Genomic DNA, 14826 nt, shown 5'->3' with positions numbered 1-14826 from the left:
AATCGCTTCTTTTCCAATGTACTATCATATAAACTGATAGAGTGGAATGCATCCCTATTCCCCGAAACCAAGCCACTGCCTTTAACCAAGAAATCTACAGATCACGTATGTGTACGTGATTATATCTACAAATCAGTTTTTCCTTTTCCCTTGAACCATTATTTAGTTTTGAAAAAGCCTGAGCTTTAATTTCCGTTTGTGGTATTTCCTTATCCCTTTTCTAAAATCTTCTTCTTTATCCGAGGTTCAAGCCTTAAGGGCAATTTTTTTTTTTTTTTTTTTTTTTTTCCTCCTACCTATGCTGATAGCCTTGAGAGGCTATTTCAGCTTCACCCTAACGTGTGTAGGTGAGCTCACGGGGCTCAAACCGGAGAGTTGCTAACACTGACCCTAGCAAGAGCAGTGCTTCGCAGAATCTACCACCGGATCGGAAACGCGACCCACTGAGAAGATCCGGCGAGAAACTCAGTGGGCTGTGTCTAGGGGTTAATTCGCTCGTCGAGCCCTTCGTCGCAAGCGACGGGTTCGACGAGGACGGTGACCGGTGCTTGTGGTGCCTAAAAGCACCGTTAATGGATCGGGAGGATCCGTAATGACGTGCTTTGGGCGACGTCGACTGTTTACCATTCGGTCTACAGGATCGGGTATGTAGTTTCCAGCGGCCACGACAAAAGGGTTCTCATGTCGTGCCGCCTTCTCGAAATGGCGCAATGATGCCGACTGTAGATACTTACTGACAGAGTCGAGCTCCAGGTCATCGTGGAGATCCACGTTCCTCAGGAACCATGGTGCTCCGACGGCTATCCTGCAGAATCGGGATTGAATAACCTGGAGGGGCTTCAAGTTGGTGCGGGCTGCGTGAGCGAACACTACGCTTGCATACGTCATAACGGGGCGTATGCAAGTTTTGTAGAGAGTTACCTTATTACGGAGGGACAGTTTGCTTCGCTTGCAGAGCATAGGGTAGAGACGTCCTAATATGAAGGCGGCACGGTCGCGTACCGTTTTAATATGTGGACGGAATGTCATCCCTCTGTCGAGGGTGACGCCTAGGTATTTGACTTGCGAGGCCCACGGTATGGGCTGGCCAAAGAGAGTGACGGGGCTAACGGCGGAGGTGTTTGCGCGCCTATTAGGGAGTGGGATGCTCGAAGTGGTATTCGGAGGGCGACCCCTTTTGAAGAGCACCGCTGTGCTTCTCGTGGGGTTGATGTCGATGCGCCACTTCCGGAACCACTGTCCCATGGTGGCTACTGCGATCTGGAGTCGCCGATGAAGCAGCGACATCTTCCTACACGAGTAGTAGATAGCCGTGTCATCGGCGAAGAGCGCTAGATGGGTCTCCGGAGACCGGGGTATATCATTGATATACAAACTAAATAATAACGGGGAGAGCGCGGAGCCTTGCGGGACTCCGGCAGTCAGTTGACGGGGACGAGAACGAGTTCCCTCTACTCGATATCGAAACGAACGGTTCGACAAGAAGTCTCGTATGATGAGCACAAGTCTGTCTGGCACTCCCATGTTGTACAGTTTGTAAATTAAACCGTTGTGCCAGACTTTGTCGAACGCCTTCGCGATGTCGAAGAAGAGGGCGCCGGTCGGGATTTGTTTACGCCTATTTAGTCCTATCAGGATGTGCTCCGTGAGGCGGTGCACTTGTTGTACGCACGAGTGTTTAGAGCGGAATCCGAACTGTTCGTCTATGAGAATTTTGTTCGCGGTAACAAAATCCCAGAGGCGTTTCCTAAGGAGCCGTTCGTAAATTTTTCCTATCGTCGGGAGGAGACTAATCGGACGGTAACTAGATGTTTCGTTTGTCGGTTTGCCCGGCTTATGTATACCGATAACGTCCGCTTCTTTCCACACCGCGGGAAAGATGCAGTGCGTCATAGCGGCATTTAAAATTGTAGCCAACATTGCTATCAGTTGGACTGGCAAGAGTTTTAGCGCGCGGTTGCGAATGCCGTCGGAGCCGGATGCCTTCCTAGGTTGGAGATTGTGGATCGCGTCTCTAACTTCGTCAGTGGTAATGGGGGGTAACGCGTCCGAGGGCGGCAGGGAAGCTCTGCGCTCGACCTCCCTGTCGACTAACTCGGTGTGTTCGGGGTCCGCGTGTTGAGTGCTGGTGGTGCACTGCTCTTGCAGTGCATCGGCCAGCAGCTCAGCCTTGTCATCGTCATCGAATGCCGGTGGTTGGCCTGAAGGGCGTACGAGGGGAGGCATAGTAGCGGTAGTTTCGGATTTGAGAGTCCTAGCTAGTCGCCAGTATGCTTGGTGGGAGGGCGCGAGTTGTTCTAAATAACTATGCCAATTATCGTTACGCGCGTCGCTTAGGCGGGAGTGGACTTCGCGTTGTAGACGACGCATCCGAATCCGGTTTGAATGCGTGGGAAGCCGATCGTAGGCCCGGATTGCCGCGTTTCCTAACTCTTAAGAGATTCCTAAGTTCGGAGGATAGTCTGATGCGGTGGAAGCTGTCCTCCACATCGACTTCTTTTGAAGATCTAATAATCGCGGAAGAGATGTGATCGGTAATGATGTTTATGGATTCGACGGTGTCCTCGGGGGATAGATTCGAATCCGGGCCGTAAGGGAGGATTGGCGGAGCGGCTTCGGCTAGGCACGTGCCCAGCTTATTCCAATCCACCATGGTCCTCGTAACAGTGACTGGGTTGTGAGGGCGACCGAGCTGCATAAGGACAGGTCGGTGGTCTGAGTCGAGCTCTGACAGTGCTTCGATGGAACGTAAGCGCAGAGTTACGTTCCTATAACGGCAATCAAAGGTGCTATACGCCCTCTCATTCACGACCACGTGACTTATATTATCACGTACTCTTTATTGTAATTTTATTTCTAAATACGTAAACAAAAAACACTCAATATTACTCTTACCATACCAAGAATGTGCTTCAATCATCATCACCAACGATCGTCGTATCATATTGATACCTTTATAATTACATGTGCAACATGTGTCTCAAAAACTATTAATAGGTATTGTGCATATTGAAATATTGTCAAGTAACCTGTTGGTGTATGACTGGCTTTATGTCTCTTAGTTTAAATATAGTTTTTTCTGTATATACCTATCTACATTATGAAAAGTTATATTTATAAATTTAAGGCAGGATTGATTTATTATCAAATAGGAACATCAACTAAAATGCTATTTACGCAATAAGATAAATTCAAGTGAAGTATGTACATAGTTTCAATTTTAGAATACGTAAATACATTAATGCAAATTTCTACTTTGTTGATAATATAAATGTTTTCAATCGTACATATTGAATTTTCAATGTCTGTTTACGAGTTTTTTTACTGGAGATTACAAATATGATCCTTATTTACATCAAATTATTTAATCTAATACTTATTATTGTTTACTGCTCCTTGAACCACTACAGAGGAAGACTATATGCATCATGTAACCTTCACAATCATAATATTTCACATATGTTAAAACAAAATAGATAATTTAATTAGTATGTAATATTTTGAGATTATTAGCATTTCGGATGATATTTGATAAATTTTAAATTTGCCGCTTTTACTTAGTTACGAGAAGTTACGTGAAATGAAATGTTTCTATTTCGATTTAATTATGGCGGACGATGATTGAACGATAGCATATCTTTTATTTTGTAGGAACGAATTAAAGTAAATAAACGTTAATGTAATTGTCGGAAACAGTCCAACACCGTGAAGGTGTAGTGCCGGGGTGGGCGGATACAAGATATGGCCGAGAATAGAAGTTCGGACAACGTCGTCATGCCGGACATTACCGAAGTATCCGAAGCCGATCCATTGTCGACGACGACCGAGCACGACAACGAGCGGGTGGAGGGCACGTCTGTGTTGTCTACCACCATCAAAAACACCCGGCTGTCCAATGATTCTAACGGAGTTGTGACTGTACCAGTCTCGTTGCCAGTTGGGACGCTCATCGCGGGTACCACCTTCAACGTGATCACGTCAGACCATTTGCCGCATTTCAAGCCAATGATCTGCGTTGACAATGGTTTTATTTCGGGTGGGCCAGTGAGCGATGAGTTAAAAGCAACACACATCGTCATCCAGAACCCTCCTTCTCCTACTCGAACTAATTGCGAGGATGTGGTGGTAGCTGCGCCTGCGCCGCGATCGATGAGTGCACGATCATGGACGGAGACTGCGAACATGCCAGTGCTGCCGGTACGCTGTAAAAATACATCAGCAGAGCTCCACAAAAATAAATTCGGTTCAGGGGGCAGAGGCAGGTGTATCAAATACGGCATAGAGTGGTACACTCCTAGTGAGTTCGAAGCTCTATGTGGCAGAGCCTCTAGCAAAGATTGGAAGAGGTCTATAAGGTTTGGTGGAAGAAGTATTCAAGCTCTCATTGATGAGGGTATTTTGACTCCACATGCTACAAGCTGCACTTGCGGAGCTTGCTGTGATGATCAATCTGGTAAGTAATGCATGTTAAGTATGCTACAATTGAATATATTTTAAATGCTAAATTGCTGTGAATTTTTGAGCAGTAGTTTTATTAGTATTATTGTGATTATAAACCTGTAATAATGAAATCTACAGCCATGGGACCAGTGAGACTATTCACTCCATATAAAAGAAAGCGAAAGGAAGAAAGAAGTGAGAAGAAACCAAAAATTAAAAGAGAAAGCAGCATTGGAGAGAGTGAAGTGGATAACATACACCAGAGCAGTGAGAATAGTCACTCAAAAGAAGCTTGGCAGAGCATCGCTGAGGGTTTGGAAACTACTACCGATTACCAGATACTGGGGAACCCTGAAATCAAGACTGACCCCCCTCCAAGTAAATATTTTTATATCATAAATATTTATATGTTGAATTACTAGCCTTTGCTGGCTATTACAGCATTCAAAATAAGATTAGAAAACAAAAAAGCTAACTAGGATATTTTTCATTCTTTTGTATTAGAGCACATATTAGATCTTAGAGGCATGGGTGACACTAATTTAGATCTCTTTACTGTGACAAATACTTTGCAATAACTTTGCTAAATGTTGCAAATTGCGACCACTTGCGAATGGAAATAATTATTATAACATTAAATATTTTACTGATTAGTGACTGTATAAAATAAAATTTTAAATGAAATGGACAGTTTACAAATTGAAATGTTCATAACCAAAACAAACAAAATTATATATACTCATTCAAATAGAGCATGCATTATGTATGTACTAGTGTTGATGTTACTAAGACAATTTATGCCTCATTTAAATGATAATAATAGTCAATTTAAACATTAATGCAAAGAATTGATATTTACATATTTTTTTTCACAAGTCTAGGATTAGGTGTCTCTTTGTTGTTTGAATTGATTGACAATTTAATGTATATTTTTTGAATAAACAGCTTTTGTAAAGTTCAAGAATTTACATTGTTTTCTGTAGGCTATCAAAAATACAAGCTAAGCTATCATTAATTAAAATTCTGTTTGCAATGCAAAGAAATGGCAAAGGCAATGGAAACCATATACTTAAGCGAATTTTAAAAACAATTTTAACAAGTTATCAACTATGGCATTTAGTAGATGATCATACCATTTAGATCATCTTAAAAGCTCTGTATAACCTAGTTATACACTACTGCTGCACCATCTCAACATTCAGCATGTGTGTGCCAAGCGTAATGCCATTATATCATCCTCTTATTGCTCATGCCTGACTTTTAAATATTTTCTCCTCCATCTGCACAGAGGACTTCTTTGTAATAATAGTTCATTATCGGTCAAGTGGCCAGTGATTTCTTTTGTTGTTATTATCCTACTGTTATTTAACTTAACTACTGTTATGCTGGCAAGTAATTTGAGTTTTATTTATATTAGGGTCAGTGTCTATTGACTTAGGTAAATTAATAAAAAAATGTTACAATAGAGATGTCATTCCTGTAAATATAATGAGTTCAGATTTATTGAATTTTGTGTGAACGAAAATGATTACCTACTTCATTTCCCCTTTAATCAACTACCCTTAATATACCGTAAGGTGATTCTGTTTATCAATTAACATAAATAATTGCACTTCAAGTTATTGTCACCAATGCTTGCAGTATGGCTTTTTGTTTAAATATATTTCAATTTTGCATTCGCTTACTGTGGCCAGCTGTGTTTAGCTGTAGTTATTGGATTCTGGTGTAATCTTTACCAGTGCATGTACATTAATTTATGTTTAGTTTATTGATGTGTATATTCAAGTCTTCTGACTTTATTTAAAAAAATCCGTTTCATATTAGCATGATCACAATAAAAGACGAGTTTTCAGACTTCCTTATCATCTACAAAATTTGACTTCCCTATCTCAAAATTCTTAGGACTCCCTGTAGTAGATTAGCAGCACCATTGTGATGAATGATGTCTTTTTTACGTAATTTCTTTTAATTACTGAAAATTGACTCTTCCTCGCTTCGGTTTCCTCAATACTGAGGGTCGTAACTACCTTCTCACAACAAGAGTTTATTGTGGATCACTCTATGCCATTTGTTCTTATCTCCCGCTGAGTGTAGAGCATATCGTGAAATGTGGTGTTGCAGATCTGGTCAGTCCAAAGTCGACTTTGCCAGTAACTATTAGCTTCTCCCAGTTACTGTCATCCTTTTTGGCAATGTGTGGCCAAAGTATTCCAGATCTCTACATAGCCAGATGTTAGAAAGCCTCATTTGTATTTGGACTTCTTGGAGGATTGACATATTGATTTGACGTGCTCTTCAGGTTATCCCTAGCGTCTTTCGCCAACACCACATCTGAAATGCATCAATAAGTGTCGCGATCAGCTTTTTTCAAGGTCCAGGTCTCTGTCAGTATAGGGACATGGAGAACACTAAAGTGTGTACAAGATTGCTCTTGGTTTTCAGAGAGATGTTTTAATTGTTTTAGACTGTTAGAATAAGTAGACTGTGAACTATGCTAGGAATGTTTCATTCTAAGGATATTTACTAGAATATTTTATAGTTCCTTTATGGATATCAAGTTGTGTGTATCATGTGTCTATCTGATTCTGAACATTGTCGTCATTGTTTTGAAAGTACCTGTGCATACATATAATGTTTCGTTTTGCTGCCTCAATTTTCCTGACTAAAACGTCATTCTAATAAAGATACCGGAACATTTCCAACTTCCAACGCTTTGATTTAAATTATTAACTCCTTGGTCACATCTAAACTAAAGTCAATAATGATGTATTATAGGTAAAAGAGGAAGCTCACTATACTCTTAATCATCTGCTGAGTTAGCAGCAGGTTCCAACATTAACAATAAAACGACATTGCATCAAATTGGCCATCTAATAAAAATAAGTAGTGCTGCATGAGTTGAAAGCTGTGCTTATTCGATGCTTGTCATTGGTTTTATAGGGTCCAGTCTTCTGAGCCACAGCAAGATGGGAAAGATCAGTGTTCGAGCGATATGTAGTTTTGTTCATCTGTTTACGTTGTTGTTTTGGAAGTAATTACGAAGGGAAAGTCTCCCACCGAATGGGTGATATTGCTCGGTAGACCAGCGGTCCGAATGTTGATGTCCAGAACTTCTATATGCAAGCTTATCTTTAAACTGTTGTAAGCAAGATTCAGGCATCTGTCAAATATTTTGCGTTCCATGACGGCTATCCGCCACACTGTCTTCAACTATACTATTCAACTGGGCAGGTCATGGCAACTACTATGCGTGAACGAGTTTCTATTATAGTTTGCAATTACTCTTGTACTTAATAAAGAGACAAGGAACATAAACTCTTCCACAGCTTCGTATTTCTATAATATACTAGTCTTTTTGTGATCTTAATTGCCAGTCCCGTCTCCTCATTGACAATATAGACAACTCTAAAGATCGGCCATTTCATTTTTAAAAGATGCAAACATGGTAGTGTCAGCATAGCGGAAGTTAGATATACTCGCTCCCGATTTTGCGCATTATGAATACTCCGTAAAAATTGAAGGTATGGGACAGCAGATATCATAATCACCTGTCACACTCCTTTTTGAAATTGGAAGGAGCTCGATCTAGCGTTCCCCAACCTAATGGTGCCGTATCTAACCTCGTACAGATTTCTAATTAGGATCATAATATGTATGCTCTGACATTCTTGACATTTTTAAGATATCCCATAATTGTTGCTATTACATATAGTCAATGTTTTCTTTTTGTGTTAGTCGACAAAATACAAAATCACTGGTATGTTGAACTCTTAAAACTTTTCAGCTATTGATTCGTCTGGTATTCCCTGGTCTCCTTCCTAACTTGTTCTTGAGGTATTTGCCAGTCTAGAAATGATCTGAGGTAGTTGTTAATGATTAGCAGTAAGATTTTGCTAGTATGCGATATTACCGATTATACCTAAAGGCACTAATAGTTTAAAAACGAGATGATGATTCTTTCTATTAAAATAAACACATAGAGAGGTGAAAGGCTATTTGGTTTAAACGACATTCTTGCAGCTTTACAAGAGAGCCATTTAACATTTAAAATTTGGAAAAAATAACAACAAACAAACTTCTTGAGCTTCTTGAATGTAGTAAATATAATTGAAGTCAATTAAAAACATTGAATTGTTGATACTAATACCAATAAAATGGATCTTTAATTACAGAGATCAATGTCGCTTAAACTAAAATGCCTTTCGCCTCTCGATATGTATGTGTAAACATCGATGTCACTAGTATATATAGTATAGCGTTAATGCGTTGACTATCTGGATTTATAGTCTGCGAAATTTTCCTTTCCTGTAACAGAAAAGCTGTTTAAACCATCTTGAAAGCGATGGCATATTTTGATTGCACCATTGTACTAATTTTCCTTTTAAGCGAAATTCTTACAAGAGATTATAATCTATAAGCTAAGACTATAATGCGATTAATATAGCAAATATCCATTTCAGATCAGATTATAGTCATAGTACCATGAAGTTATTCTCATTTCTTAGCAGATGTACCAGACATGAGCGCTGTTTTAAAACGTCTAGATGACATCAGTGAAACCCTAGTGAGGCTGTCCACGGAACTGAAGCAATGTGTAGAAGATGTTAGACGGGTCAGTGCTCGACAACTAGAGCGCTTGGAGCAGGAGCGGACGTCAGCCCTACTCACTGCCAGTGTCGATGATCAGGTTGATCCTGAGCAAGTATTATTGCATAATGTTGAAGATACAGAATCTAAGAAGGTACAGGTAGATATTATTATCTATTATCTTGATTATTCAAATTTCTGTAATAAATTCATTTTTTCTATAAATTATTTTTAAATTTTGACCGAAAAGAAAATTGGATAAAATTTTATTAAATAAAATTTTCTTACTTTACAGTGCGCTAATTGCAACCGTGAAGCATCAGCAGAATGTTCTTTATGCAGGCGTACACCATATTGTTCCACATATTGTCAGAAGAAGGACTGGGCTTCACATCAGATTGAGTGCCTACGATCGGTGCCAGCAATACATACTGATGCACAACAGCACCAATCAATAATGCTGATTGTTGAAAGCCAGCACCAATAGAAGGTATTTTGTATTTATTATTATAATTACTGTTGAAGGTTGTCTGACATTCTAGAGCAGTGATATGGAACTAATGTGCCACAGCACTTATACGTGTTGACCGAAATAGACAGCTACATTGCACAGAGCAATTTGTAAATTAAAATATGAAAACAGGTTAGGAAAACATTACTAAGAACACATTTATAGATACGCCTGCATGGGTAAGTGAGCTCACGGGCTCAACCTCAGAGAATTTGCTAGCACTAGTCCTACCATGAGTAGTGCTTCGCAGAATTCGTATCGGGTTCGCGATCTACTGAGAATAACCGGCGAGAAACTCAGTTGGCTGTTTCTGTGGGTTAGTTCGCTGGTCGAATTCTTCATCGTGATCGATGAGTTCGACGAGGGCAGTGACCGGTGCTTGAGAGGCTTAAAAGCACCGAAAGTGAATTCGGGGGTCCGACAAGACATGTTTCGGGCGACGGTGGCTTTGCGTTGCCACAAAGAGACAAATTACTTCGCTTGCAGATCATGGGATAGAGTCGACAGAGTAGGATTGCGGCTCGGTCGTGTACTGACTTAATCTGGGGCCCGAATGTCATCCCTCTATCGAGGGTGACGTCTAGGTACTTAGCTTTCGAAGTCCACGGTATGGGCTGGCCAAAGATTTTAATGGCGAGAATGTAGTTACCGCGCCTAATTGGTGATGAGGTACTAGCAGCAGTGTTGGGATGGCGACCCCTTTTGAAGAGTACGGCTGTGCTTTTCGTGGGGTTGATGTCAATGCGCCACTTCCACAACCATTGTCCTAAATTGGTGGCCGCTATCTGGAGTGCGCATGAAAAACATCTTCCTACTCGAGTAGTAAATAGCCGTATCCTCGGCGAAAAGGGCTAACTGACTCCGGCCAAGATATTTCGCAGGCGAGAGCGAGTTCCCTCGACTCGATACCGAAACGAACGGTTCGACAAGAAGTCTCGCATAATGAACACGAGACTGTCTGGCAGGCCCACGTTATTCAGTTTATAAATTAACCCGTTATGTCAGACTGTCGAACACCACCGCGATATTGAAGAAGAGGGCTCCCGTGGGGACGGGTCTGCCTTTATTAGCCCTACTAGGATGTGCTCCGTAAGACGGTGCACTTGCTGAATGCCCGAGTGTTTCGTGCGGAATCTGAATTGTTCATCGATCAGGATGCCTTTCGAGGTTATGAAGTCCCAGATGCGTTTGCGAAATAATAACTCGTACAATTTGCCTATCACTGGGAGGAGGCTGATCGGGCGGTAGCTCGCGGGATCATTTTTAGGTTTACCAGGTTTGTGTATGGCAATAACGTCCGCTTCTTTCCAGACCGCGGGAAAGATGCAATTCGTCATAGCGGCATTTACGAGTAAAATAGAAACCAAAATCAGTTGGGTGGGTAATTTTTTTAAAACGCGGTTGTGGATTCCATCCGAGCCTGGAGCTTTCCGTGGTTGTATGTTCGGGATTTCTTCTTTTACTTCGTCAATCGTAACAGGGGGTAACGTGTCCGCGGGTGACTGGGAATCCCTGTCCGCTAACTCGGTGTGTTCGGGGTCCACGATTTGAGAACTGGTGGTGCACTGCTCTTGCAGTTCATCGGCCAATAACTGCCTTTTCATCGTCATCGAAAGCTGAGGGTATTTTCCGGTTTGAGGGTCCTAGCTAGTAGCCAGTATGCTTGGTGAGAGGGCGCGAGTTCTTCTAAATAACTTTTCCGCCTTATATTTCGGACTTCGTCTAGGCGAGATTTGATATCCACTGTAGACGACGCATCTGTATCCAGTTTGATCATTTTCATATTATGTAAAAAAACAAGTATTTGTAAGCAAAATCATCTGATGTTCATTTAATTAAAAAGAGGAGAGTGTGCTATTAGTACTGTAAAACAATATCAGTGAAATGGCTGCTACGTTTGCATGATCATAATATTGTTTTTCATAAAATTTTACATCACCAATCCGCACCTTGGGATTGTATGAACTCGATTCAGTATTTCCATTTTTTAAAGTCCTTGAATCGATTGTGGGCCATTGGCATCAGCAATATCTTATGATTCCGGCCATACTGAACCATTAACATCGTTCGATAGCTCAACCATAACCGTTTGTCTAGCCTCATTTCCGGAAAAGTAAGATGCAATGATCCCTCCAGATAAAAAACCGCACTAAACAGTCCCCTGTTGAGGGTAGGGGCCTTTTTAACAATAATCTGGACTCTGGGTTTTCCAATCTCTAAATGCGACGGTTCTGATTGCTCATATAGCCTCCAAGGTAAAAATGGGCCTCATGACCCCAGAGATTATTCGATTAATTGATTGAAATTTATGGATTGAACTTTAAAGCCTTAAGACTCAAGTTATTTTAAATGCAATGTAATGTCGTTTAAGGAATGCCCAATTCCAAAAATTGATGAAACAAGGCCAATCCTGTGTTTTCCTCACACTATGGTCTACAACAGCACTATTCTCATTGTTTTTGAACGACGAGCACGAGCTCAAATCTTCAAGTCTCAACAGCTCAAAATTTTTCACTAATTCCACAATTGCTGGCCGAGAAGGTGCTACGACCCAGAATGGTTTAGTTTTGCAAACCTTAATCGCGGTTATACCATTTGTTGTAATTAATTTTAATAACTTCAATGCGTTGTTGAAGTGTACGTCGTTCCATTTTATTGGTGGCGTAGTTTTTACCAGTTTTAGTTAATACACTTATATTTAAGATACATGCGCAATCTCCAATTTTTTTTGCTTTAGTTGGGCAGGTTTTTTCGTGTCATCTGTCAAGGAGTGATTTGTTTTTTTTTTCGGGCTTTGTGCCGAACTCCCCGTGCCTAGGGGGCGCGCAGGGTATGTAGGATTTGACGATCTACAGATGTTGGGAGCAGACCGCGGGCCCAAGGAATTTTAGGGCCCTACCGCACTAGAGGGCGCGCGGGCTATGTGGGACTTGACGATCTGCAAGGTGTTGAGAGCAGACCGCGGACCCATGGAATTCTACCGCACTAAACGACTCCCCTGCACTCTTACACTCGACGTCTCCGTCCAGGGTCAGAACCCGGTCAGAGTAAGGGGGTTCCCGCGGTCAACACTACAACCAGACACGCGGCGCCACCTCCAGGACGCCCGACCGACGGATTTTTCGAGGCGATAGTCGACGACCAACGACGCCGGTCTCCGCGGTACGGTGGCCTTACCCGGCCGCCCGGGCGATGCCGCTGGTGTTCCGGGATACCCCGCTGGGCCAGAACCAGCCTGCCGGGCCGAAACACGATACACCGCCGACCGGGCTGCTCTTCTACAGTATGTTCGGCGACGACAGCGACGACGACAATGCGGACCGCATCAAAGGCCGCAGCCGCCGACGCGTCGTTCCGTCCTCCTGGTGCCAGTGCACTAAAGTTACGGTAGCGTGCGGTGCAGCCTCAACCCGCTTAGGTCACTCCGTGACCATCACCGGGAGGAGACTGCCTCCTCACAGGGGCCGGAGCTGGACAAACGCCCTCCTCCGAACCCCGGTAGCTTAACTCGTGACAACTGTTAAAATAGCGGGCTATTCAAAACGAAACGTCTTATTGGAGATATAGATATATTTAAGATATTTGAACATTTTTGAACATTTTTTATTTTGAGAATTCCTCTTATAGACTGTAACCATTGCATGAATTCGTATTTAAATTTTTTATTATCTCCATTTATGTTAATATTATATTTTTCTTTTCAGGCAAAATTAAGTCATCCTTGAGCAATAAGATGATTTCTTTGAAAAACCTAAATTGCGGTCAACGGGAAGATCACATTATATTTGGAGAATTTTTTTGACCCGACGTGAACTTAAACAAACATTCTGATAGTGATAAAATCAACATTTAACAAAATCTGTTTTGATCTTGAAGTAACTGAAACAAAGATAAAAGTTGTGTGTGTGTCGATAAAAAAGCAATGTATTGTAACATTCATTTTGATAGGAATTTCCAGTCAATTCTAGCATAACCAATAGCCAGTACATTAAGTATTGTAACATAAATACCTCATTCACCACTTAGAGAATGTTAAATTATACCAGTGTTATTGTTACCGCCGACGCTAATGCTATTATGGCCTCCAGTGACCACCCTAACACATTGACCGTCATAAAAAAATTGAGTATTTTCATTCAGACCACGGTACTCACCAGTGAGCCTTATCTTACTGAACCATTCGGGCCATGAGGATCATCTGTAGGCCGCGTGAGGGTTCCAACGTAAACGCTTCCTACAGGCTAAAGATTGCAGCTATAAAGCAAAACGCGTATGAAAGTGAGCCACGTGGCCCTTTAGCAGAACCCAACGACGTGGTTTTCAAATCCAATATAAACTTTAAAAATATCTTAAAAACACATTTATAAAAATTATCGCGTTTTATATTTTATAATATAATGAACATTTCAAGTTGATAAAAATTACTGTTTCCCTGATTTTGGCCTGGCCCAAATGGTATAGCAGGTTGCAAAGCGTTTAGCGTGTTAACTGCTAACAGCAATGGGTGGACCAAGCCCAATGGCGTTAGTGCACAAACACTATTATCGACCTTTCATTGATGCGTACGGAATTAAAATAATTATGTAATTATTGTAAAATTAATTATTATGTAATATTATTCCTAAGTTCAGAGCCAGGGTTGAGTATAACTAATGCCATGCTCTTTTCTTGTAATATTTTGTGATAAATGAAGTAAGAATTTATCTTAATCTTTATGTTTGAGGGGCTTGTTAAATATTTGCTCAACGCTTATAAACTACGAAATCAATTTGAGACTCATGACAAACATCATACTCTTAGTACTAAATTAATGCTTTATAATTCACAATGTCATTGTTTTCTATATTTTTATAATTAATTATCTTTTATTTTAATGGGAATTATCTTTAAATGCTTCTTCTTAATCTGGAACTTTCATCACATAGAAGGAAGTTAAAAAAATGAAAAATCACAAAGAGAACTCTTGTATATTTAAACAATTAAGTTGAGTAAAATAACATTTAATGTAAGCCATAATTATTTGACTCTTTGGTCTTCTTAAATTTATTTGTATAGGTTTTTATGAGTTAAAGCAAGATTTTAAAATCCGACTTGTGATCGTGAATATAAGACGTCTTTTCTTTTAGTTAAATGGTCATATTATGATGTTTATGAAATAAGTACTCAGTAGCAACACATATCATATACCTTAGAAATCAATAATAAAACAAACTTGGATATGAGTCGACTATTATCAAAGGCGGCAATCTGACTTTTGGACAATGATTGGTAAATCAGAAAAACGAATT

The 14826-nt window shown here is 40.8% G+C and overlaps 1 protein-coding gene across 4 annotated transcripts; it reads left to right on the top strand.

Annotated features, from left to right (window-relative positions):
- The first annotated feature begins 3559 nt into the window (after positions 1 to 3559).
- Deaf1 (deformed epidermal autoregulatory factor 1) lies at positions 3560 to 14547 on the top strand. 4 transcript variants are annotated; one of them, XM_028179154.2, is made up of 5 exons: positions 3560 to 4453; positions 4579 to 4818; positions 8946 to 9181; positions 9323 to 9517; positions 13243 to 14547. In XM_028179154.2, the coding sequence occupies exons 1-4, from the start codon at positions 3742 to 3744 to the stop codon at positions 9512 to 9514; spliced, it is 1380 nt and encodes a 459-aa protein (XP_028034955.2). In that variant the 5' UTR covers positions 3560 to 3741; the 3' UTR covers positions 9515 to 9517; positions 13243 to 14547. The 4 variants fall into 4 exon arrangements, with proteins under 4 accessions (XP_028034955.2, XP_089583215.1, XP_028034938.2 ...); XM_089727089.1 differs by having other exon boundaries at positions 3567 to 4453; positions 8949 to 9181; XM_028179137.2 differs by having other exon boundaries at positions 3567 to 4453; positions 8946 to 9187.
- Positions 14548 to 14826: the final 279 nt, after the last annotated feature.

This window comes from Bombyx mandarina, chromosome 01 (genome assembly GCF_030267445.1).
Source record: "Bombyx mandarina strain Sakado chromosome 01, ASM3026744v2".
NCBI classification, from domain to species: domain Eukaryota; kingdom Metazoa; phylum Arthropoda; class Insecta; order Lepidoptera; family Bombycidae; genus Bombyx; species Bombyx mandarina.
This window is presented reverse-complemented; position numbering and strand designations above follow the sequence as displayed.